We start from the raw sequence: 25,369 nt of genomic DNA, 5'->3' as shown, positions 1-25,369 counted from the left end.
GTGTAGAGTGCACTTTTTAACTTGGGCTGCCTCCCCACTTGAATTAGCTAACAGTTTAAAATTCTTTGACATCTTACACTCTGTCTGTGTTTCTTTTTTTTGTTTCATCCTGTTTTTCTTCCATTGTCACCCTCCCTTTCACTATTCGCCTGCCCTTTTCTTCTTTATGAAAGGAAGTGTTGATTGCCTCAGTCATATTTTCTTTTAACTGTCAAGTGCACACTGTGAAAAATATTTTACCTGAAAAATCGAAATCACTTATAAAATGGCCCAATCTTTAAACTAATGTGCCCGAAAACAGCCCACAAGTCATAAACACAAATTAAAATCTGTGCCTTGCTATAGATTCAAAAGTACTGACAGAACATTTTTATAAAATAATACACAAAATTAAGCCATCAAGTAGTAGGACAATGCTGTAATCATTTCCTACCAGTCAAAGCAGACAACTACACTCATCGGCTAGTTTTTTAAGTTCACTTTGAAAGTGCTGAGCTGAACCCTGTTTTGTCTCTAAGAGCATCTTAATTCTTTGTGGCACACAAAGTTATGTAAACTTTCCTCAGAGATTTTGTACGTATTGACATGATAGATATAGACATGATTTTAGTTTTGTGGCATTGGCATCCTGCTGGAAGCAACCATGATAAGATGGGTGCACTGTGCTCATAAAGGGATAGACACAGTGAGCAACAATATTCAGGTACGCTGTAGTGTTTCAATGATTCTCAGTTGGTACTAAAGGCTTTTCTCAGAATACATCCCCCCACCATCAGCAGCTTTTGATACAAGGAAGGACGAATCCATGTTTTTATGTTGTTCAGACAAAATTGTTACCCTACCTTCCAAATCTCACAATCAAAACTCACAGACCAGGCAACGTTTTTCCAATTTTAAAAAACGACCTTGCAAATTATAACCTCAACCTCCTGTTTAACTGACAGGAGTTGGCACCCAGTGCAGTCTTCTACTATTGTAGGGGAATCTGTTGTTTTTCTGAATAACTTGCTTGTAATGAGAGGTTATACTGTTGCTACTGTATCAGCTCGAAGGAGCGTAGCCATTCTCCTCTGACCTCTGGCATCAAGAAGGCATTTTCACCCAGAGAACTGCCGCTCACTGGATTTTCTCTTTTTTAAACTGTTTTCTGTAAACTCTGGAGATGGTTGTGTGGGAAAAATCCCAGCAGATCAGCAGTTTTTTGGAACAGTCTGACCAGCCTGTCTGGCACCAACAACCTTCTCACATTCAAAGTCACTTAAATCACCTTTGCTTCAACATTCTGACACTTGGGTTGAACTTTAGCAGATCGTCTTAACTTTGTCTGTTTGATATTTGCACCAACAAGCATTTGAACAGGTATACCTAACAAAGTGGCCAGTGAGTGTTTGTTCTTTAGAGAGCTATCATCACACACACATAGCTACTCATTCAAAATTCTGTGGGTCATAGTCACTGTAGTTGAGCTTTATTATTAATCGGGATAGATTACTGACGTTTTACATCCAAAATACAAATGTTGAAGAAACTATTATATGCATGCAATCTAAATTTCATCACAGTTTCAGCTTTTGAAGTTGAGTAAGTCACTATTTATGAAAAAAATGAAGTTTAATGAAGCTTGCAGATTCAGTTTTTTCCTAAATCATTAATGACCATACTCCATAATTTACTATCCTGCCACATTTTATACACCATTCATTGTTTTTTGATTTGTTTGCAGTCTCTCTCTGTTTGTATTACGATATCTGAGCCTCTATTGCCTCTATCTTTGTTTCACATTTTCTCTGATTTTCATTCTTTCTGTCAGCATCTGTCTTCCCTTCTGCTACCAGGTTTAGTAGGTCTCACAGTTCAGGCTCCAAGACTGACCTGAATTGAAATGTGTGGCCTAGTTAGGTGGGGATGCAGCCCATACAGTCTTTGCATGGTGCCTTTTCCAGCTGGATTAATGTTTTTCTGCTCTTTACTGGAGTTGTTAAAAGGCAACTGCTGCCAGTGCATGGCACATGAAAAAACCTGTTTGGTAGTTTGGTTGGTTTTTGGGAGTTTTCGTATGCTGTAATTGTTTTTTTTTTTTCTTTTTCATGTCCTTGCTGGGCAACAGCCATATAGCAGTGGGAGGTTTGGATCACATATAAATCTACCAGACTACAAGTTAACCTTAGTATCATCCGAGTCAGCCCCCCTTCAAGTCTTCTAATTACTTTTTCAAGTTTTTATTTTTATTTGTTTTGTTTTGAGATATTTTGGTATTACTTCCAAGCTGCTGTTGTTTTTCTTCACTTCAGGGAGCATGGGCTATTGCCGAGGTTTATTTTTAGCTACAACATCTGCATTTAATTCCACTATTCCCTTGCAGTCTCACAGCTGTTCTTTGTACTGCTTGATCAACAGCTGCTCCTTTTTTATATGCAGGACTCTGCATGCTCAATTTTATCTGAATCTCACATTGGGAGTCCAGTGCGGACGCAAGGTCGAGCTTCAGCCTGTTTAAATTTCTGTTTTATGTTCAAAAAAACAACCATACGCACAAGAATTCATTCAGCCCAGTAATGTGAATGCACTTCAGCATAAAAGATCTCTGAAAACATATTGGAGTTTGTTGTCCTTTGAATTTATTTGAATCGGACGTGTGAAAGGGTTTGTGTATAGCTAATTTTCTTTAGGTTTAATGCACACAGGTACAGCTGAGCGGCAATTGTTTGCCACAGTCTCACGGAAAGTCAAATGCTGCCCAAATGTGAAGAGATAATATAAAAAACAAAGTGGCACATCTTGATCCATCCAAATCTCCCCAGCTAAGGTTGACTTAGGACTAAAACTATAAAGCTAATAACATTTTGTAACATGAGGTCATCCATTCATCCATGTCACAGACTTTACCTTCATAACCAGCGTCTGCTTTGGATGTTTGGTTTTGCATGGGCCATTCCCCCAACCATGACCAGTGGTGTAATGCTAGATGAACAAGTGGTACTATTGTGAATATTTGCCTATGCTTTCTTTCCGTATGTGTCCATACAAACACAAAAAAGATGTCCATACATATTTGAACTTTGAACCACGAGGTCTGTCAACAAGATAATTTCCTTTTTATTTACCGACAAAAAAGCTGCCATATTGTTTTTAACATTTCTTTTAAGTAATTATCGGGTCCCTTTAGAACCCAAATTCAGAAGCCATTTACAATTGCAACATCCAATAGGATTTGAAGGTAATGTCTTACGTAATGTAGACAAAAAACATTTTAATTAATCCATCTACAATCTGCACTGCCTTTACTGATAAGTCAAGAGCAACAATAGTAGCTAAGGCTACGTGAGCAAAGCAGCCCAGCTTCTTTCCTCTGCAGGCTCAGAGAGCTGCTGATTGGAAACCCATGCGCCAGTTTTCTGGCCTTTAGCTCAAACTTTCCAAAGACACACATAATAAAATATAGAGACGCGTTGCTGTGTTTTTTTATTACTCCATTATTACCGAATCTGTGAATTAATGAGACTTTGGCATTCAGTTTATGCATCACTGGCAAGCAAGCTTGTGCTTGCATTTACTTTATATTACACCACTGGCCATTAGGAGTGAGAGATACTAGCCTGACTCATGTGGATGTGTTCTTGCATTCAGGCTGTCATCTATCTTACCCTAAACTTGGCCGCTGCTCTGCACCATGGCTGATTTAAAACTCCCCTTCTTTATACTGAACCTTAAGGTGAAAACAGAGACTGTGCTGCAGTGTGTTTGAAATGTCTTCCTTATCGATGTCATCCCCCATTACCTTCCTTTGTGTGACCCTCCATCCATGCCTGCCATGAACCATGTGTCATTTGCTGTGATACTAACATGCTATAACTTCTTTTTATTTTTACCCTTTAACTTAGACTTCCTTTTTTATTCTTCAAGTCAGTCTTGAAAAGAAAAAACAACCTTCCAGACTTGTATTTCTGTATTTCTGACCTATTTTTCTATCTCTCTCCCTCTTTTCCCTCTTTCTCTCCTGCTTCTTTTTTTTCTCCGTGTCCTTCCTGTCTCCATGTGTGATCTTCTTGGGCACCTATGGACCATGACATTGCCATACACACAAATTTCTTTCTCTGTTTGTGTTTTTACTGTGTGTGTGTGGTTTTTTTTTCTTGTCACACTTTATTGCTGTGATTATCACTCAAAATACTGTTGTGGATATTTATTTATTGTTGGTCTATAACTTCAGCTACCCTCGGTTGCCAATGTGTGACGTGCAGTCTGGCAGCTCTTCTTCTGTCCGTGCTGACTGTGCTCTGGCTCCCATAAACTGATTGCATTCAAGGAGAAAGAGGATAGTCTGAGCCGTTCAAATCTTTGGCTCCAGACCTTTGCTTTCTATGCCTTTTGACCCTTGTGCAGCCACACACAAGAAAAAAAAAGTTGAAGAGTCAAGACATTGGTTTCATGACGTTATTACAGGGTGCTCAGTACTTGCATCAATTTCAGTTTTCTGGTTTTTAGATTCTGTTAATATTTTTTTTGTCTGTTTTCACTGTAATGTCATCTTGTGTACGAATAGATTCCGAAGGAGAGAGATTTTTAGGGTTTTGTCAATGTTGCAAGTTGGACGTCGGGTGCTCTTTCAGGATACAATGTAGACAAAGTATTGTAGCTTTGTTTTTGATTTGATTAGTAACACATTCATAATGCCTTAATGTGATCTGAAGAGGGGGTGATAAATAGAATAATTACACTGTTTAATTTTGTGTCTGCAGTGGTTTAATCAGACACGGAAATTGTAAAGAGACTTTTATTTTGGACTTTACTGCCTATTAAACAAACACATCCATTCCACTGTTATGTCACAAATGACATAAAAGCATGAACACTGCATGAAAGCTGACACAAGGCATGATCCAGTATTCATGAATGTGCTATGCAGCTGCTTCAAAGCTCCCCAGTCAAGCATTATGAATGTGTTAACCAGGAGATGAGTACAAATGCTGTGCCTAAATTCTGGCTGTTTTTTTTTTCTTCTTCTTCTTTTATACAAGCTTGAAATGTCCTGCTGTACAAATTGAGGGGAAGATAACATTTGCAGAGAAATTTAATATCGGTTATGGTCAGAGAACTCATTTTTCCCAGACTCATTCTTAATTTTCAACATTATATTATGCTCATTTTCAAATACATTGTTATGTAACCGCCTTGTCAGGAGAGAACAGAAGGATGTGCAGAAAAACTAATGTTTTGTGAAGAAGTGTACATACTCTTTTCAAACTGATATTCGAGAAATCAGCTGTTATTTGGAGGATTCATGCTCTCTTTTTACCTGAAAGCAGTGAAATGTCTAAAAAAAGAAAAAAAAACCCATAAAGAAACAGCTGTTAAACACTAAAAAATTTTGTTTAATTAAAAAATGTGGAATTATTTTCTTCTCTATTCCTGAGACATTTTTGTAAGTGCTTATCAGTGTATTTCCATGTAACCATTGTAGGGTTGAAATAAATTGTTTCTTTTTCTTTCATGAAAGTAATGACTTTGAGGCTTTGGCGACTAAACATACTAAGATATCTTTGTCTGACTCTTCTGGGAAGCTGATTGTTAAGCTGATTTTTGCCCTTTTTTTTCTCTGGAGCTTTAACAAAATGTCTGTATTCTGCATTCAGTGTTGCTTTACATCAAACATGACTGTTGAACCCAGATGTTTTGAGGTCAGGGGCTTGGCTGTAGCCTAAGTGAAGAAGATAAAGTATGCATTTTGCATAAAAAAGGAACAAATGGTAAACTGTATATTGTATAGAGGCCTTGCAGCAGTGTAAAACAGCACAAAAATATGGATATTAATATGCAAACATTAGCTAAACATTAGAATGAAACCAATATGCAACCCTGATGGCGCCGAGTAGATTCTTTTGGCTGTTGTTAGCTGCTACGATCTAAGCAACAAAATAATGTATCCAGTGTTTACACAACAAAAAACACCGAAATTTGATTTCCTTATTAAATGGCCGACAACATTGTTTGTAAGTCTTTCCGGACCACCTTTAATTTTTGTTGACCTGGTAGCCAGGCAACCTAGTTTAAGCTATCAAAGATATGAAAATCCGCAGTTACAGAAGGATTCTTACTTGTGTTTTGTGATCTGACAACACTGTGGTTATGTTTTGCAAGGGTGGAGGTTATGTATTCTGTAGCAGTATTTTTTTTTTTAAATACTTCACTTGAAATATGGTACTTCATAATAGCATGTCTAATGGCTAGCTAGCTTATTGCTAGCTTCTGTTTCCACGCTCCTGTATGTTTAGTTTTTTTTTTGTTGTTGTTATTGTTTTTCATGGAGGCCTGGTCTGATTGTAACACCATGGAGAACGGCCACACTAGCAACTCTACTGGAGTTTAAATGTTTTAACTCTCAGTAATGCCTCAGTGCTTATTAGCTCTTATTAACTAACGGAGCATTTGGCTAAGAAATTGCTAATTACTTGAGACTTAACAAGGGAATAACCTTAGGCCAATTTAAATGTCCGTCTTTAACAGTGGCAATGACAAGCTAAAGATTTTTAAAAAAGGCTGTCAGAGTTTGGGTTACTTAAAGTCCTCTATATAGTTTCCATTTGTTCCAACATTTGTTCGTCACTCTGCTGTACAACTCATTAAAGTTTGCAGAGTCATGAGAGATGACAGATTGCAATGCATAACTTAAGAGATTAAAATCACCTGCAGCCATGATCAACAGCATTTTAGTGTGAGAGAATTAATAAAGCATTGATACATTTTCAGTAATCACACATATGTGAATGGTCATTGTTTTTATTCTGTCTTGATGAGCATTTTCCATCATAGAGGCCAGACATACAGAAAGTCAGTTTGCTGTAATGAATACAGCTAGCGTGTGTTTTAAAACCACTTTTCTCTGATTTATCACAAATTCCAGCTAAGCGGTACTAAGACTTGTGCTGCTGCTGGTAATTTGAGCCATATGGTCCTGATGGATTGGAGTTGATTATGTCTGTATTAAAAGTCAGATTCACACGGATATACACGCACTGTGTAAGTGCACGTTTCAGTAATACTAGAAATACGAAAAAATTTATCTTCCCATCAAGCGTGCTCTTGTGGCTAGTGAGTGCTTTAACATCCAGCACAACACGTACCTAACTAAAACTCATAAGAAATCATAGAAAAAGTGCAGAAAAGAGCACTTGAGTTCCAAGTAATCAAATGTCACAGGCTTTTCCACTGAACGTATGATCTTTGATGGCCTTTTGATGGGACGCTAAGGTGAATCTATCCCCATAAGCTCTCTGCCTGAGCCTTAGAATAGGCAGTATCATCAAACCTGAATAACATCAATATCTGTAACACCCCATTTCTCTGAACAGGAATGAAGGAGAATTAGTTGTGAGGAAGAGCAGAAGAATTATTAGCAAAGAAAAAATAAAAGTTAACAAGGTTAGTTTCAAATGTTATTGACTTTTTTTTCTCTGAGCAGTTTTCACTTTGGTAACGTGGCACCCCCGCTTTTTTATGAGTTGGGGTCTAAAATAAGATTTGTATTCCCTCCATTTATTATCCCTGGCACTGCGGTTTAATCTCAACTAAGTTCTGTCACAAGGAAAATAAGAGCTTACGACACCCTTGAGGTGTTCTTTGTCACTTTGTCCCCCCAGTTGTTCATCAGTGCCTACCGAGTAATGATAGTGCTGATCAGTGCTGAGTGATTTTCATTTTTGCTAATCAGGATCTCCATCTAAATGTCTGCATCAAACTTACTTGTGTTGCATATAAACAGAATATTTCTCTTCCCTGAAGCAAATGGTTCAGGTCGCCCACTGCATACAGATTAAAGGGAAAGCTGCCATCTCTCTTTCTATTGGATTTTTCCTTTTTTGTATAGCCTGAAACGTTTCTTCAGCTGGTTAGCTTGGTGTGATTAATGGCAGAAACTTCAAATCAAATGTTGGAGCTTAAAACAATCCACAGAAGCGTCATCGAAATCATCGCTGTGTCAAAATATCTATTGTGTTAAAATAGATGCATTTTTTTAAATGAATGATTCCCCTCTTTCCTCTATAAGCTTTACTCTATGGAAATGAGTCCAGAGTTCCTAACTTTCAAGCCAGCATGCACATCAGTTTGTAGCACTTGTTTTCATAGCATCTTAATTTAAAAAGGGCTGAAATCCCATCTAGCCACACACCGCTCTCTGCATGAAGAGTTTCCAAGGATCTTAAATCAGTCAGAGAGAGAGTCGGTCGCCGGTTGAGCGTCACCCTGCCTCCTTGTGCCCCAAAAGAAAACTGATTCTGAAGCCGATTTTATTTTTAATGGTGGTGCAGTGCCACACTGTGGCAGAGCTTTGATGGAGGACGCAGACATGGGAATTACTGAAGAAACTTTTTTAAAGCCAAATAAGGTCAATGCAGTATCCAGAAATGTGTCATAGGTGGAAAAATAGACCCAACGAAGGAAAGGAAAAGAAGAAAATAAGAGTCATGGGGATTCTGTGATGGTGTTGTATGAACAATTGTAATGACAGTTGTTACATACAGTTGTAGTGCTGGTTGAAAAACGGTGACAGCTTACACATTTTTACACCTCAGTCAGACAGTCTGTATTCCCCGTCTACAGTATAAACAAATTTGTCCTCAACTGGGCTTCTTCCTTTACAGATGAGGGGGACTCTGTGTTTGCTTTTCTACAGTCTGTTGCATGCATATGGTTATTTTAATCACTGCAATGTTCAGCATTCCACTGAATCTCAAACACAAACTGTTCTGAGACTATTATGTGGGCCCTCTGGTGAAATAAATGTTGTTAAAATGTCTTAAACTGTATTTCTACTCTAAAATTAATATTTTTTTATTTAGATTTGGCTGTTTTACTTATGGCTGAACCAATCCATCAAATGTAAAGCAAGTGCTGGAAGATTTTTTTTTATTGCATTTCTGCGTGTTTTACAGCACAAGTTTTTAAAGACACTGCAACCCATGGGCAGAGTTGCACGGTTGGACTCAAATCTAACTCCTGATATAAAGGTGTTTCATCAGAGTACAACTGCACATATCTGGCAGTCTTATTGATTTCTCAGAAATGTGTGTAGTGAAATATTTTATCACATGCGGTCTGTTTATCAGCAGTCGTCTGGAAACCTGTCTCAGTACTGTACCCGACAAGCCCGTAAAGAGAAATGTTTGTGTAGTCCACCCTGACAGGTAGATTTGTGCTTTCTCCCTCAGTGAGAGCACTCGGTAAGAAACCCCCCCTCAGCACTGAATACATGGCACATGATTTATTGTGCCTGTTAAAATGCAAATGAAGCAATGGGCAGAGAAAAAAACAAGTGTTTTCTGCACCACTGTAGTCACCTATAAGTACGCAGAACTCTGGCATGTTCTTGCTATTTTCATCACAACCATCAAAGAAATTGAAGGTTTACATACCGGGCCAGCCAGAAAGAGGAAGATAGTGGATTTGAATTAAACGTCTCAGTTGGCCCAGGGCAGTGCTTTCACTTGTGAATGCATCAGAGTGCAGTAAGCACAAACATAACATCTTTAAGAGGCATAAAATGTTTTTTTCCTGCAAAGTCTGCAGCATAGCTGTCCATGGGGTGTGCTCCCGTCAGCATTTAAAGAGTGTTATGTGTGTCAACAATTGTTTCTACTTCAAAGGCCAAGAGAATTGGAGCTTTCATTTGGTCTAATTTATGTGTTTCAGTCTCCTTTTAATGGCACATTTACACGGTGCTTTTATAAAATACTTACATTTGACATATTAGTGGCATAAACTGGCCCAATGAGGTTTCATCTTCGTTATGAGCGTTCATCACTCTGTAGGCAATTTAAATCACTGGCAGAAAGTGTGATGTCATACTATGACATCTCATAAAGTAAAGCTGTATGTTAACAGTCAAAGATTAGCATGGCAGTTATTCGTTGCAGGGTTGCATACGAGTAAATTGGTTACCCCAAATGACTTATATGTGGTTTAAGATCCAGTGAATTTTTGTAAAGAGCGTGTTAACAGTTCTGCTCGCTCTTTACCTGTCACACACATTTAAGTATGATACTTCAGTGTGGCAGTTACTGCTTTGCTCCATTTGAAAAAGACATTGGCTTTTTATTATATATATATATATATATATATATATATATATATATATATATATATATACACTAACAAACTGATCTACAATACGGCAACAGTGATCAGTGAGATGCTTGGCTACAAGTTGAACAGCGACAAAGGGCAGTACCCTCCATGGAGAAGGAGGCTAGAGGGCAAGATCAAAGTAGCACGGAGGGAGGTTAGCCAACTAACGGAGTTGCAGAAAGGTGCGACAAATAAGGTGCCTAAGAAATACAGCAAGCTGTCCATACCTGAGGCCTTGGAAACTGCCAAGCAAAGACTCACAGCCTTGGCCAGCCGCTTGAGGAGGTACACCAGAGAGATAGAAGGCAGGAGAATAAACCAGCTGTTCTCCACAGAACCAGCAAAGGTGTACTCTCAGTGGCAAGGGAACAATAAGAGAACAGCACCACCAAGGCTGGAGACGGAGCAATACTGGAAGAGCATATGGGAGAAGGATGCAACCCATAACGGCAATGCTCAGTGGCTAGAGGATCTGAGGGCTGACCACAGCGACCTCCCTGAACAGGGTCCAGTAACCATCACAGTGGCAGATATCCAAGAAAGGGTCTCCAGTATGAAGAGTTGGACAGCACCAGGGCCCGACATGGTTCACGCCTACTGGCTGAAGAAGCTGACTGCACTCCACGAGCGTCTGGCAGCACAAATGAACCAGCTGCTAGTTAACGAGAGACACCCGGAATGGCTAACTGAAGGCCGGACGGTCCTGATCCCCAAGGACCCCAAGAAGGGACCGGTCCCCTCCAACTACCGACCAATAACCTGCCTCAGTACTACATGGAAGCTCCTGTCAGGCATCATATCGGCTAAGATGAACAGCCACATGGGTCAATACATGAGCGGGACACAGAAAGGAATTGGCAAGAATACCAGAGGCGCAAAACACCAGCTACTGGTAGACAGAACAATCAGCCGAGACTGCAAGACCAGACTGACCAACCTGTGCACTGCCTGGATTGATTACAAGAAGGCCTATGACTCAATGCCCCACAGCTGGATACTGGAATGCCTAGAATTGTACAAGATCAATGGGACCCTAAGAGCCTTCATCAGGAACTCAATGGGGATGTGGCGTACAACACTAGAGGCCAACTCCAAGCCCATAGCACAAGTCACCATCAAGTGCGGGATCTACCAAGGAGATGCTCTGTCCCCACTGCTGTTCTGCATAGGCCTGAACCCCCTCAGTGAGATCATTAACAAGACTGGCTACGGATACCGACTACGGAACGGAGCAGTTGTCAGCCACCTCCTGTACATGGATGACATCAAGCTGTATGCCAAGAGTGAACGAGACATCGATTCACTGATCCACACTACCAGGCTATACAGCAATGACATTGGAATGTCGTTCGGACTGGAGAAGTGTAGTCGGATGGTAACAAAGAGAGGGAAGGTAGTCAGAACTGAGGGGATTGAACTACCAGAAGGCAACATTGCAGACATAGAGGACAGTTACAAGTACTTGGGGATCCCACAGGCGAATGGGAACCATGAAGAGGCCGCTAGAAAAGCTGCAACCACCAAGTACCTGCAGAGGGTCAGGCAAGTCCTGAGGAGTCAGCTGAATGGTAAGAACAAGATCCGGGCCATCAACACGTACGCCCTGCCCGTGATCAGGTACCCTGCTGGGGTAATAGGCTGGCCAAAGGAGGAGATAGAAGCCACTGACATAAAGACAAGAAAGCTCCTTACCATGCATGGAGGGTTTCACCCCAAGTCCAGCACCCTGAGGCTGTACGCTAAGCGGAAGGAAGGGGGCCGGGGACTGGTGAGTGTCAGCACCACAGTCCAGGATGAGACAACGAACATCCAAGAATACATTGGGAAGATGGCCCCAACTGACCGAGTGCTCAGTGAATACCTCAGGCAGCAGAAACCCAAGAAAGAGGAGGGAGACGAGGAACCATCATGGAAGGACAGGCCCCTGCACGGTATGTACCACCGGCAGATAGAGGAGGTGGCTGATATCCAGAAATCCTACCAGTGGCTGGACAAAGCTGGACTGAAAGACAGCACAGAGGCACTAATCATGGCAGCACAAGAACAAGCTCTGAGCACAAGATCCATAGAGGCTGGGGTCTATCACACCAGGCAAGACCCCAGGTGCAGGTTGTGTAAAGATGCCCCAGAGACAATCCAGCACATAACAGCAGGGTGCAAGATGCTAGCAGGCAAGGCATACATGGAACGCCATAACCAAGTGGCCGGCATAGTGTACAGGAACATCTGTGCCGAGTATAACCTGGAAGTCCCGAGGTCAAAATGGGAGATGCCCCCAAGGGTGGTGGAGAATGACCGAGCTAAGATCCTGTGGGACTTCCAGATACAGACGGACAAAATGGTGGTGGCTAACCAACCGGACATAGTGGTGGTAGACAAACAGAAGAAGACGGCCGTAGTGATCGATGTAGCGGTTCCGAATGACAGCAATATCAGGAAGAAGGAACACGAGAAGCTGGAGAAATACCAAGGGCTCAGAGAAGAGCTCGAGAGGATGTGGAGGGTGAAGGTAACAGTGGTCCCCGTGGTAATCGGAGCACTAGGTGCGGTGACTCCCAAGCTAGGCGAGTGGCTCCAGCAGATCCCAGGAACAACATCGGAGATCTCTGTCCAGAAGAGCGCAGTCCTGGGAACAGCTAAGATACTGCGCAGGACCCTCAAGCTCCCAGGCCTCTGGTAGAGGACCCGAGCTTGAAGGATAAACCGCCCGCAGGGGCGTGCTGGGTGTTTTTATATATATATATATATATATCCCCCACCCATGTGATTACTCAGCTGTACAAAATGACAGTTTTAGACGCCAGTGCACATGGATTTAATGGAAGTGACACTAAATCGTCACGTTCGTTGTGGTTACTTCAGATCAAAGTCTGTTTTGCTGGAGTAACTAGTGTATACTGATGTGGCAGTACATTATCTATATTTGGCCTTTTATCTAAAGAGTAGGGAATGTGTGAAACCACAAAATGGGCAGAAAACTGAAAGCGCAGCTCACAGTGCTTCCTTACAGTGGTAACGCTGCTGTCATTTATTTATACTTTAAGCTTTTAGAATACGCTGCAGGCTGTGCAGAGGCCATTATAAATAGGGGTTCGTTCCGTAGTTCCAGTGAATCACGACTGCAGAACATATTTGTCACTGGCTGATCCTTTCCCTTTTTCCCATATCCAAGGCTGAGGGTATAAACAGTTAACATAAAGATGGTCCTCAAATTGCACAGCGCTCACATTCTCCTCAGACACTTTGATGAGCCCTTGATCCTTATCAGACCCTGGCGAGCCATTACAGCAGTCTTTACTGCCTGAAGCAGAGCCAAATTGATACATGTAAGAGAGGCTTTAATTTAACTGAAGGTCTTCCAATTTGATTGCCTACTGGCACGGTAGACACCATAATAACAAACATAACAGGGTTGGAACTATAATTCTGACTTTACACGCTGAACACAAACAAACATCTTTTCAGCTTTGATTTTAAATCATCTTCATATTAAATGTAAGCCTTGATTGGGAAACATTGTGTTAATACATGGAGCCAATACAGGATGTTCTGATGTTATCAGATTTTTTTCCAGGTTCTCCAGTCCAGAGGTTGTTCATTTGAAATTTGCCTCAGGTATGGTTGTGAGGCTTTCACTAAACTTCGGTGTGAATGGGTGAATGTTACTTGTAGTGGTCAGTAAGGCTACAGTCACCCTGGGGAAAACCGTGGCTGGAGACTGTGTGCAAGGAATTTGTGATTTTGTTGCCTTTGAAATCGTTGCTTCAAGGACGGAGGACGGGGTCTGCGACCGCTCACAGTCAGCTGTCATCTTCACAGTAGCTTTAGTGCATCGTGACAACTTTAAAATGGCAATAAGATGGAGTGAGTCTGTTATCAGGTTTGTCAGTGGGGTCAAGTTGGCAATTACATGCAAGCTGTCATAACACAGTAATTATATTTTTAACAAGTCAGCAAAAATGATCTGCGTGAACAGAAATTTAATTTAACATAATTTCAAACGAACTACTTAGATTCAAAGTCAAGCTAAGACGATAGAGATTTGAAACACAAGTTCAGAAACGTCTGAACAAATAGTGATGTAGCTGTGTAGGTGCTCGCAGCCTTGCTTTAGGAATAGAACCAGAATACAACCAGCTGAGTCGAGTCTCCTACTGCTAACAGACACATGGGAGACGAGGTTCATTCACTGGAGCAAACTGACTCAGATTAAGTACAACATGTTTGTAATCTGTCTGCATTTATAAATTAGACTGCGGTTATTTGCAAATTTTTCCTTGTCTGTCTGAGAGTGACTGCAGCCACTCCAGGCCAGACCAAGATTGTTTGGAGACACGTTGCCAGGTGACCTGTCTCAGAATCACCAGGCAACTACAAGTGTTTTGCAACACCAAGCTCCCTTACAGCTCACTCCAATGTGTGACTGACCCATAAGACTAGAAGTGGGCTGCAAAAATGATAAATACCACACCTTTCTGATGATAAAGTAGAAATAGGTCTGAGTTCGGATACACCTGAATGTTGTGTTTCCGTTGAACAACATTAAGTTCATTGGATGAACAAGCAGAGATTGCTTTTTGTTTCTCACAGTCTCAGTAAGAAGCCAAATGCGAGTTGAGGGAGGCCTGTCTTTATGTCTTTAAGTGTCCACTGACTATTACAAGAAATCTTGTTATACCTGGTTACCACGAATCCTGCTTACTGTGATTACCTCAGTCAAGGAAATATGTGTTTTTTTTTTAATTATTATTTTGTCTTTTCTGTTTTTTTCTGTTAGTTTAACTTATCCACATTTTTTCAGTGGAGTAGTGAATCCCTTTTATTCTTTATTCTTTTATTTATCCAAAGCATTACAGTTTATTCTTTTCTTAACAATTATACAGTTTCTCCATTATTCTGTTGCTGTTATCAATCAGATCTATTGTTTCTTCCAGAAGAACGTTGAAATCCAGTAAGTCATAGTGTGCAGTGAAGTTGCACTGGCATGAATTCTGTGGCTCTAAGTTGAATCTCTGAAACAATTGCAATTTACATAAAATGTCAATCAATTTGTTAATTATTAATTAAGCATTAATAAAAGGTGTGATGCGCTAATTCACAGACTGAGGTCACTACGACAATGCATGCTCCGTGCTTTTTGCAGCAGGTTGCACACAATGATAAAAAAGGTAGTAAATGTAGCTGTCTAAGCTGGCCTTGACCTCCAAAATCCATCTTTATACCATTCTCTCTATAATCTGCATGTGCGTTTGTTTATTCAAATAATCTGTAGGAGAAAATGACTTGTATTTGTACTCTGCCTTCAGAGCTGAATTAGAAATGTGTTGGCTGCTCACACATGCTGCTCAGGTAACCCTTCATAACCTTCACATTTCCAAAGAAAGTTTGATTGAAACTGGTAAAATGATTGGGCGGGTGTTTAAAAAAAAAAGTGAATTGCTAAAACTATGAGTACACATAGAATATTCTGCTACAACATTGTTTTCCTGTGTTGTAATATATCCTAGTAGACTGTCATTGCAATTTATTTGCTCCTCATGCAGTTTTCGAGGCATTTTTTCTTATTGTAAAATATGTATGTGTTACACACTGAAGGACGACAGGGTTCATTCAGGTGCACATGAAGATTTATTGCGCTGAAACACAGCAAAACAATTCAGTGTTACTGGCGGCTTCCATTGTAATAACTGGCCTGCGTTACTTTTGTGGCATTACGTGTAATGGCCACGTATTAATCAGCCCTTAACACACAGAGAAAATGACCAGTACACAATAGACAACATAACATGTACTGGCTGGTCTATTTCCTATAACTTTAACTGAAACCCGCTAACAGTTTCCTTTCACCTTACTGATGGAACAACACGTTACAGAGATTAATGCAGGAGGCTAACATGACTTAGCTAGCGCACAAATGTTACTAGGATTACCCACAGATAACGTGAAACAACTCCCTTATTCGCTCACATTAAACACCATATAAACAAGAATTACACTCCAAACATGTTAAATAAGCATCAACTTTACATAAATGTATGTAGTTCTCGTATATTGCTCTCACCTGAAACACAGCAAAACAATTCAGTGTTACTGGCGGCTTCCATTGTAATAACTGGCCTGCGTTACTTTTGTGAAGGATTATTTTGCCAGTTACCCGTTTGGCTGAGCCGCCACTGCCACCTACTGGCGAAACTAAATACCGCCCTCACATCACATCAGGTGGGAGCAAATGAGCTTTTCGCTCTGTGTTATGATGCAAATTATTGTCACAACAAATAGCAAAAAAATGATGATGGGGGGTGGGCACGAACACATAAGGAACACATCTGAGACTTGTTCTTAATGCTCAAAATACTCAGGGCGCCACACCCTCCCCTGCTTAATAAAAAAAAGAAAGAAAGAAATTTTTTCCTAAACTCTTTGAACATGTTTGCTGTTGTCAGTACATTTCTTGTGTACTATTAGTATACCTATCCCTGGGTAACAATTATGGTTACACATGCTTCTGACATCTGTTCAATGAAACATTGCAATTCAACAATTTGCATTCAGCAAATTAAAAGTCATGGTAGAAGCTAATCATGAATCATGTTGTGCCAAGTAACCATTTTTCTCCCTCAAGGTTAGTAAACAAGTTCATCCTGTTACTCTGAATTTCTGACTGTAACCAGACTCAATATTCGGCCAACAATACACTAGTCTGTTACCACACTTAACTTTGTTTACATATCAAGGCATCTTTTACAGATGGTCATCATCATCATACGTTCAGCATGTGACAAGTTAGCACACACCATAAGAATGAATGTTAGATTCTGTCCATTGTCTGTTGGTGCTACATTTGCTCTATTCTGCTTGTCACAATGTTCATGTAAATGTCTTCATTTTGGATCAGTTTCTTATTACTGTCTCTCACACCTTGCTGGTATATCTTCAGGCCACCAAGGCCTCCACAGTCTCTGGGTGCAAATAGCTCCCATCTTAACACTGTCCATATCAGCTTGTCTGACTGTGGGTTGTCCTAATATATCATATGTCAGCATTTTGGGCTGACGTCGCTCTCTCTTGGGGTGTCTGAGGACAGGTGACAACCCTTGTTCACTGTTGGAGTCACTGTCTCCTTGCTCATCTTGTTGTTCATCCTGTGACTCCTGGTGGTTGTAATGTTGCTCTGCTGTCTGCAACTCAGGTTCGTGTATCTCTCTGTGGTCCTGTAAGAAAGGGTCGAAGTCAGCTGTTTGAGGCTCCCCCAGTTGTTGTTCACCCACCAGAGATTCCAGGGTTGGAGGGATAATGGTGGTGGTACTGTTTTGCTGTGGAAACCTCCACACAAGCTCACCCTCATCCTCACTCTCTACGTCTGTGTCTTGTTGTAGTAGCTGTTGTTGAGCTTCTACCGTTTTTTGTCTCAGGCTTTTTCTTCTTTCGTTTTGCTCCTGTCTGTGTGGATTTTCCACAGGTAGACTGTCACATGGAAGCAACAGGTTCCTGTGTACTGTGCGGCTTTTTCCTCCCCTCTCTGGCTTGATCTCGTAAACTGGGATGTCAGGGCTTTTTTGACTCACCACCACATACACTGTATCCTCCCAGTATGACCGAAGCTTGCCTGGGCCTCCTCTCTCCTTGAGGTTGCGGAGCAGGACTCTGTTCCCCGGATGAAGTTGAGCTCCGTAGATCTTACGGTTGTAATACTGTTTACCTCTTGAAGCTTCTTTCTGGGCTGCCATAGATGCAATCTCATAGGCCTCCTTCATTCGGGATTGCCATTTTGTCACATACTCCTCGTAGCTTAATTGCTGTTCCTGTGAAGGCAAGTTGAACAAGATGTCTATAGGGAGTCTTGGAGTACGGCCAAACAACAAATAGTACGGGGAAAACCCAGTAGCCTCATTCCGAGTGCAGTTGTAGGCGTGCACCACTTTTGTCAATGATTCCTTCCAGTCTGCTTTTTCAAGGTCAGTTAGTGTTCTCAACATGGACAACAAAGTTCTGTTGAAACGCTCCACTTGCCCATTTCCTTGTGGATGGTATGGGGTAGTGTGAGAGCCACGTAAACCACAGACTTTTTGCAACTGGGAAAACATCTGATTCTCAAATTCCCTGCCCATGTCATGGTGGATTCGTGCTGGGAAACCAAAGTTCAGAGCAAAGTGATTGAAGACCTTATCCACCACTGTTTTTGCAGATTTGTTTTTTGTTGCATAAGCTTGTGCAAAACGTGTGAAGTGGTCCATCACTACCAATATGTACTCATATCCCTGTTTACAAGTCTCAAGGTGCAAAAAGTCTATGGACACAAGCTCAAATGGGAATGTCGTTGTAATGGTGGTCAGTGGGGCCCTGGTAATCTTACTTGGCCGCTTTCTCTTGAGGCATTCGCAGGCATGCATTACAAAATGCTCCACATCGTTTTGCATTCGAGGCCAGTAGAACCTGTCCCTTATTAAACACAGAGTTCTTTCTGCCCCCAAATGTCCCATCTCTTTGTGCAGTTCCCTGAACACAGTGTCACGATGCTCTTTAGGGAGAAGAAGCTGGTCTCTGCCTCTCACTCTCCTATAGAGGACCCCATCATCATTTATGTGCACTCTGCTCCACTGCCTCAGCAAGATTCTGACATCAGGGGGTTCTGCTGTTAGGGCACGACCTTTTGGTAAGTAGTTGTTGATTTTGTGTTGTAAAAAGCGACTGATGATGGGATCTTTCTCCTGACTCACTCGGATTTCCTCGGGTGACAGAGACTTTCCAGCAGACAGTGTGACCGCGTCTTGCACTAAACTGACGGCACTCAGGCTGACAACAACAGTTTCATGCAGCAGATTCTCCCTCTGCAATACTGCACTTTCAACAGCAGCTCTAGCGACACCCTGTTTGACTTCTGATGTGCACTGTGCCATATACTGCTCAATGTTTAGTGGTAAGCGGGATAGGCCATCTGCATCAGCATTTTTCTTCCCTGGCCGGTATTTGATAGTAAAGTTGAAGTCAGCCAGTTCACTCACCCAGCGGTGGCCTGTGGCGTTCAGCTTTGCTGTCGTAAGGACATATGTCAAAGGGTTATTGTCTGTGTAGACAACAAAATGTGGGGCGTAATATAGGTAGTCCCGAAAGCGTTCACAGACTGCCCATTTTAAAGCCAAGAATTCCAGCTTTCCCGAATGCATATGATAGTTTTTCTCAGGGGGTGTTAATGTCCTTGAGCCATATGCAATGACCTTCATCTTGCCTGCTTGCTTTTGATATAACACAGCTCCCAGGCCCTGTTGTGAGGCATCACAATGGAGTACAAAGGGCTCTGAGAAATCAGGGTAACCCAGAATAGGTGGCTGTGTTAGACAGTCAGTCAACTCATTTAGGGCATTTTGATGGCTCTCAGTCCATTTAATGGGTGTGTTAGGCGGTGGTCGACCTTTCGGTTTTGTCTTAACCACTTTCCCCTTTGCCCTGGGCACTGGTGGCGGTGCTTTATCTGGAGGCAGTGTCAGCAACTGGTACAGGGGTTTTGCCACTTTTGAAAAGTTTGGGATATAGGATCTATAGTAGGACAGGAATCCTAGGACCCGACTCAGTTCCCCCACTGTGGATGGTGGTTTGTCTCTCAGAGCTTGTACAGGGACTATTTCCGCTGGGTCCATGGTATATCCCTCTTCGGACACCATCCGACCAAGGAAACGTACCTTTTTCTTGAAGATGTCACATTTCTGTGGGCTGAGTTTGACACCATGTTTTTGGTATCTCTGAAGGACGGCTCTGATGTGTTCAAGATGAGTATCAAATGAAGTAGAGTGGACTAGGTTGTCGTCCAAATATGGCTGACAGATTACATCCCGCAGTCCCCTTAAACAGTCCTCCATGCTCCGCTGAAACTCTGCTGGGGCTGAGCTGAGGCCAAAGGGTATGCGGTTCCACTGGTACAAGCCCCAAGGTGTGATGAAGGCTGTCAGGGGGCGACTTTCAGGGTCCAGGAACCCCTGATGGTATGCTTTCCCCTGATCAAGAACAGAGAACCAGGAGCTGCCATGAAGGGAATCTAGCATATCCTGAATTCTGGGAATTGGGTGTCTGTCTGGTACTGACTTCCGGTTGAGTTCCCTGTAATCACAGCACAATCTCAATTCACCTGACTTCTTCCGAACGCAGACGATTGGAGATGAGTAGGGTGACCTAGACTCTGAAATCCACCCACGGTTCAGCAGGTCTTGAAGATAGTCTTTCACCTCTTGGTGCAGAGGCTTTGGCACAGATATGTAGGTTTTTCGAACAGGTGTTGTGTCATGCAATGTGATGTGCATGTTTAAACTGGGGATGCACCCAACATCTTTATCATCATAAGCAAAAGCATGACATTCCTCTCTTAACAGCTGTCTCACCGTTTGTTGTTCATTTTCACTGAGATGGTCCAACTTAACTGGAGGGTCCCACTGAGGTGGCTTATGGCTGGAGGAGGGTGTGTTCATAACCTCATTCACCTGTATAGGAGGCTGTGATGAAACCTGCTCCACTGAGTCTTGTGTCTTTTCAGGGGTGATGGGGTACACTGCTTTTATTTCTTCCAGATGTCCCAGAACAGTGTGAGGGATTAAGTTGACATCCCGCTTGTTGGTATTAGCTATCGCGACTGGGATGTACACTGACCTGCCCTCCATTATGGTGACCAGTCCCTCTTGGATGACAAGACCCTCAGACAACTGTGATGGTTCATTCGGGACAAATAACAGACTCTGTCCTGAAAACTGGGCTCCAATGTGTGCACGGACATATGTGGTGGTAATCTGTTCAGCAGCGAGACATAGTCCCCTCTTTCCTGCCAATACTGTGCCCACACTTTGGTTTTGGTCTGGTGACTGCAATAGTTTTAGTACTGATTTAGCAGTGTGTACTGATACTGAAAGGATTTGGCTGATTTTCCGAACGTTGCGTGAGCTTGGTTGTCGCTTGCCCCATTTACTCACAACTTCCTCTATTACATTAAATCCAATAATGGGCAGTTGTGCAACATTGGGGTCACTGGATACAAGCATTGGGACTAGAAGACAATTTTCAGGGTTACAGTCCAAATAGAATTCTGTCTCTACCCACCCATCATATGGGATTTCACTACCATTAGCTGCTAAAGCCACTAGAGGTTCTGTTCCCAACAGCTCAGCAAGTGGCCTGACAGTGCTGTGTGGTAGGTGTTGTTCTCGCCATTCATTGTTAATCAGACTTGCCTGAGCTCCAGTGTCCCACAGGGCCTCTACTGGTACCTTATCTAGGTGGCACTGAACTGTGCATCTTTTCCCAATGAGACTGATGAGCTTGGTTTGCCGTTGTGAGGGTATATAACCATTAGATGTGTCACTTGTCAATTTGTAGCTGTTTGGCTCTTTGGGGCCAGTTTCAGTGCGTGTGAAGTCATTTTGTGGTGCTTGTTGATGCGGGGTGTCTTGCCCATAGACAGGATTTACCTGGGACCTGGGTGATGAGTGGGCTACTGTGGGTCCCGGCTCAGTAGCCCCCTCCCGTTTCCCTGGGTGATCCTAGCCTGCCTGCACCCTCGGGAAAGGTGACCCTCCTGACCACAGCGATAGCAGTGTCTACACAGATCACCAAGCTGAGCCTCTCTGCACATTTGGCAACCTCTAGCACGTCTTGTTGTAGGAGAGAACCGACTGTCCATACTTGACCTTACTTTTGTTGCTTCCAAAGTCTCATTAAACATTTTCTTTACTTCAAGCACATCAGCTTTCAGGCCTTCAATCAGCTTAGCTGTCTCTGAATCCAGGCCCTTATTCTGTCCTTGCTTTTTCTTTGTGGCACCTCCTTCACCCCCCTTTGTCTGGGTTTCATCCTTTCTGTCTGGTTCACTGTTCAAAGGTGGCTGAGTGTGGTTGTGCTGTGACTCTGTGTGTACCTCATTTATCCTTGGTGTTTTTACTGTAGTATTTCTCCTCAGTTTATTTTGTCGCTCTAATTCAAGGCTGGCTGCTTCATTTATCTTCTCAATTAGAACCTCATCTGTTACTTGGTAGTTGCTAAGATAAGGCTTTAACTGAAACTTCACGGCTTCACTGAGGAGGCCAGTCTCTAATGAGCGCAGGAACTTGCGCTGAATTAAGTCTGGGCTGAACTGCTCCCCTTCATCGTCATCACCAGACTTCCAGAGCAATTTCTCTCTGAGTTCTATTGCCCTGAACAGAAAGCACTGAGCAGATTCTTTGGGGTCTTGAGATATGCTCATGAGTTGATGGAGCAGGTCAGCTGACGAGTCTACTTTGTAATGTCCCCGTAATATAGTTCTTAGTGTGGGAAGTGTGAGGTCACGCTTCACTTCCAGCAAGTCTCGAAGGTGAAGGCCAGGGCTTACTGCCTTAATCACAGCTTCAATGATTTCAGTCTCTGAGTAGCCTTTCTTAAGCCCGGAATCAATTTGGTTGGTCAAGCTAGTGAAAGATAACTTGTCTTTTTGTCCTGCTTCCCCGATCTGACCCCAGATCCGAAAGTCTTTTCTCAGAGTCACTTCTGGTGTAGTAAAGGGTGCAAGCTGACTTACTTGTTTTTCACTTATCCCAGCTGCACCTCTAAACTCGGTCCCCAACGCTTCAATTTTTTCTTCCAGAACACGTCGTGCTTCTGCTTGAGCTTGTTGGAGCTGACTGTACTCTTGTTTCAGTTTTTCTATCTCACTGAGCTCTGCTCGTTGTATCTTCACTTCAGCTACAGGATGTTCTTGTAATGACTGTATGAATGACTGGAGATCACGGATGAACTGCTGAAACACTTCAGATTCCTCTGTTTTTTCAATCTCGTCCAGAGTACTTTCTGCCAGCCGAATCAGAGCACGTCGGGACTGTCCTTTAAAACCCACCCCTGCTGGTTCGCTGCACTTAAGATGCTGGCATACCTTGGTGAGTTCGGGTTTCCCAAGTGTCCACAAGGCTGTGCTGATCTCATCCTGTAGTTGTTCCATCTTTACCAGATGTTGATTTAACGTGTTCTAGGTTCTTGTCTGGAGCAGGAAATCTGCTCCTGGCTGGCTCGCCAAATTATGTTACACACTGAAGGACGACAGGGTTCATTCAGGTGCACATGAAGATTTATTGCGCTGAAACACAGCAAAACAATTCAGTGTTACTGGCGGCTTCCATTGTAATAACTGGCCTGCGTTACTTTTGTGGCATTACGTGTAATGGCCACGTATTAATCAGCCCTTAACACACAGAGAAAATGACCAGTACACAATAGACAACATAACATGTACTGGCTGGTCTATTTCCTATAACTTTAACTGAAACCCGCTAACAGTTTCCTTTCACCTTACTGATGGAACAACACGTTACAGAGATTAATGCAGGAGGCTAACATGACTTAGCTAGCGCACAAATGTTACTAGGATTACCCACAGATAACGTGAAACAACTCCCTTATTCGCTCACATTAAACACCATATAAACAAGAATTACACTCCAAACATGTTAAATAAGCATCAACTTTACATAAATGTATGTAGTTCTCGTATATTGCTCTCACCTGAAACACAGCAAAACAATTCAGTGTTACTGGCGGCTTCCATTGTAATAACTGGCCTGCGTTACTTTTGTGAAGGATTATTTTGCCAGTTACCCGTTTGGCTGAGCCGCCACTGCCACCTACTGGCGAAACTAAATACCGCCCTCACATCACATCAGGTGGGAGCAAATGAGCTTTTCGCTCTGTGTTATGATGCAAATTATTGTCACAACAAATAGCAAAAAAATGATGATGGGGGGTGGGCACGAACACATAAGGAACACATCTGAGACTTGTTCTTAATGCTCAAAATACTCAGGGCGCCACATATGCAATGTAGTGTATTGCATTTATATTTATATTTAATGGTGCCATATTGACACCTCAGGCACAAATATTAATAGTCAGTCCACAAATGTCTATAAATGTGTTACAAGCCTATTATGAAACGCCTAGTGACAAGAACAAGAATATGCCTAGAAGCCCTCGAAAGGCTACCGATAGTTTTGTTTGTTTGCATTTGTTTTGATTTGTTTTTGTCTTTGCAATTTCTGTGATTCTGTATGAAATTGAACATAGTGTTTCGGCCACCGGGGATGTCAAGAACAGATATAAAGTTGTTAGAAATTATGTTGGTCCCTCTTGCACCATTTCAGCTTTCCTCTGAAAAGAGCGACACACATCTGAGGTTTTGACTGAAACCTGAAGCACTGTATTAAAAGCCTGATTGCATTCCTCATCATCTCTCTCTCCCTCTCTCTTTCTAACTTCCTTCCCATCCCCTCTTCTCTATATTTGAACCCTCTTCTCCTCTTCTGCCTGTTTTGCTTGTATATCCCCTCTACCTGTCTTTGTCCCTTCAGACGCCATGGGTGGTGGCTCAGGCATGGGCACCGGGGCCATCGTAGGCATCCTTATTGTTGTCTTTTTCCTGCTGCTGGTGGGCGTGGATGTCACCTGCTATTTCCTCAACAAGTGCGGGCTCCTCATGTGCATTGCTGTTAACTTCTGTGGGAAAGCTGGCCCAGGCGCAAAGAGCAAGGACATCGAGGAGGGCAAGGCGGCATTCACGTAAGCAAGCGTCATCTTTTGACTGGAACACAGATTATTTGTGGTGTGCCTACAGAGAATTAGCACATTTTCAAAAATACCCATCATCAGAGAACCTAAGTTAGAGTGTAGCTGTTGGACTTGCAGCAAATATCAACATATTTCTCAGGAGCTGACTGAGAAGAAGGCAGAGCTAAAAAACAGAATAAATACTTAAAGGGCTTAAAGTTATCTTTTGAACCATAAATACAAATCAATGCTTATTATTTATATAACTTTAGAATAAAGCCAGTAAAGATGTGCTTATTCAGCTCACTTTACTTTGGTCGGCATTGCTGGCATTTTCTCTTCACAAGGTAACCACTGGCTTCAGTGCCAAGTCCACCTGGTTACAGCAAAGATAAGAAAAGTCTCTGTTCCAATCACACGTGGATGCCTGTTAAAAAAAAAAACCTCGACTATTGTTTTTTCAGGGTGAAGGATTCATTTTATTAAGGAGCAGAATAACTCTGTTTTAGTAGTTTTGGGTCCTAAACCTTACCCAGCAAGTATTAAACTGAAATGGAATCAGCGGGTGAACGCACAATAAAATGTCAGTTACAAAAGAAACCAGTAATGGAGTGATAACAAGGCAAAACAAAGCAGGACATGTCTCAGAGCTGAGAAACTTGTAGATTTTATCACTCTTTAACAGCTGGATTGTTAACCA

The 25,369-nt window shown here is 42.2% G+C and overlaps 1 protein-coding gene across 5 annotated transcripts in view; it reads left to right on the top strand.

The window, feature by feature from the left end:
* ncam1a (neural cell adhesion molecule 1a) overlaps window positions 1–25,369 on the top strand; it is a 285,702-nt gene that overhangs the window by 244,208 nt on the left and 16,125 nt on the right. For all 5 annotated transcript variants that reach the window (XM_085421212.1, XM_085421216.1, XM_085421213.1 and 2 more), the window contains one exon: window positions 24,474–24,681. In XM_085421212.1, the coding sequence (XP_085277338.1) occupies window positions 24,474–24,681 (208 nt within the window). The remainder of the gene's footprint in view (window positions 1–24,473; window positions 24,682–25,369) is intronic.

This window comes from Rhamphochromis longiceps, linkage group LG10 (genome assembly GCF_057381845.1).
Source record: "Rhamphochromis longiceps isolate RC_006_pf linkage group LG10, R_longiceps_female_GT1.1, whole genome shotgun sequence".
Taxonomy (NCBI): domain Eukaryota; kingdom Metazoa; phylum Chordata; class Actinopteri; order Cichliformes; family Cichlidae; genus Rhamphochromis; species Rhamphochromis longiceps.
This window is presented reverse-complemented; position numbering and strand designations above follow the sequence as displayed.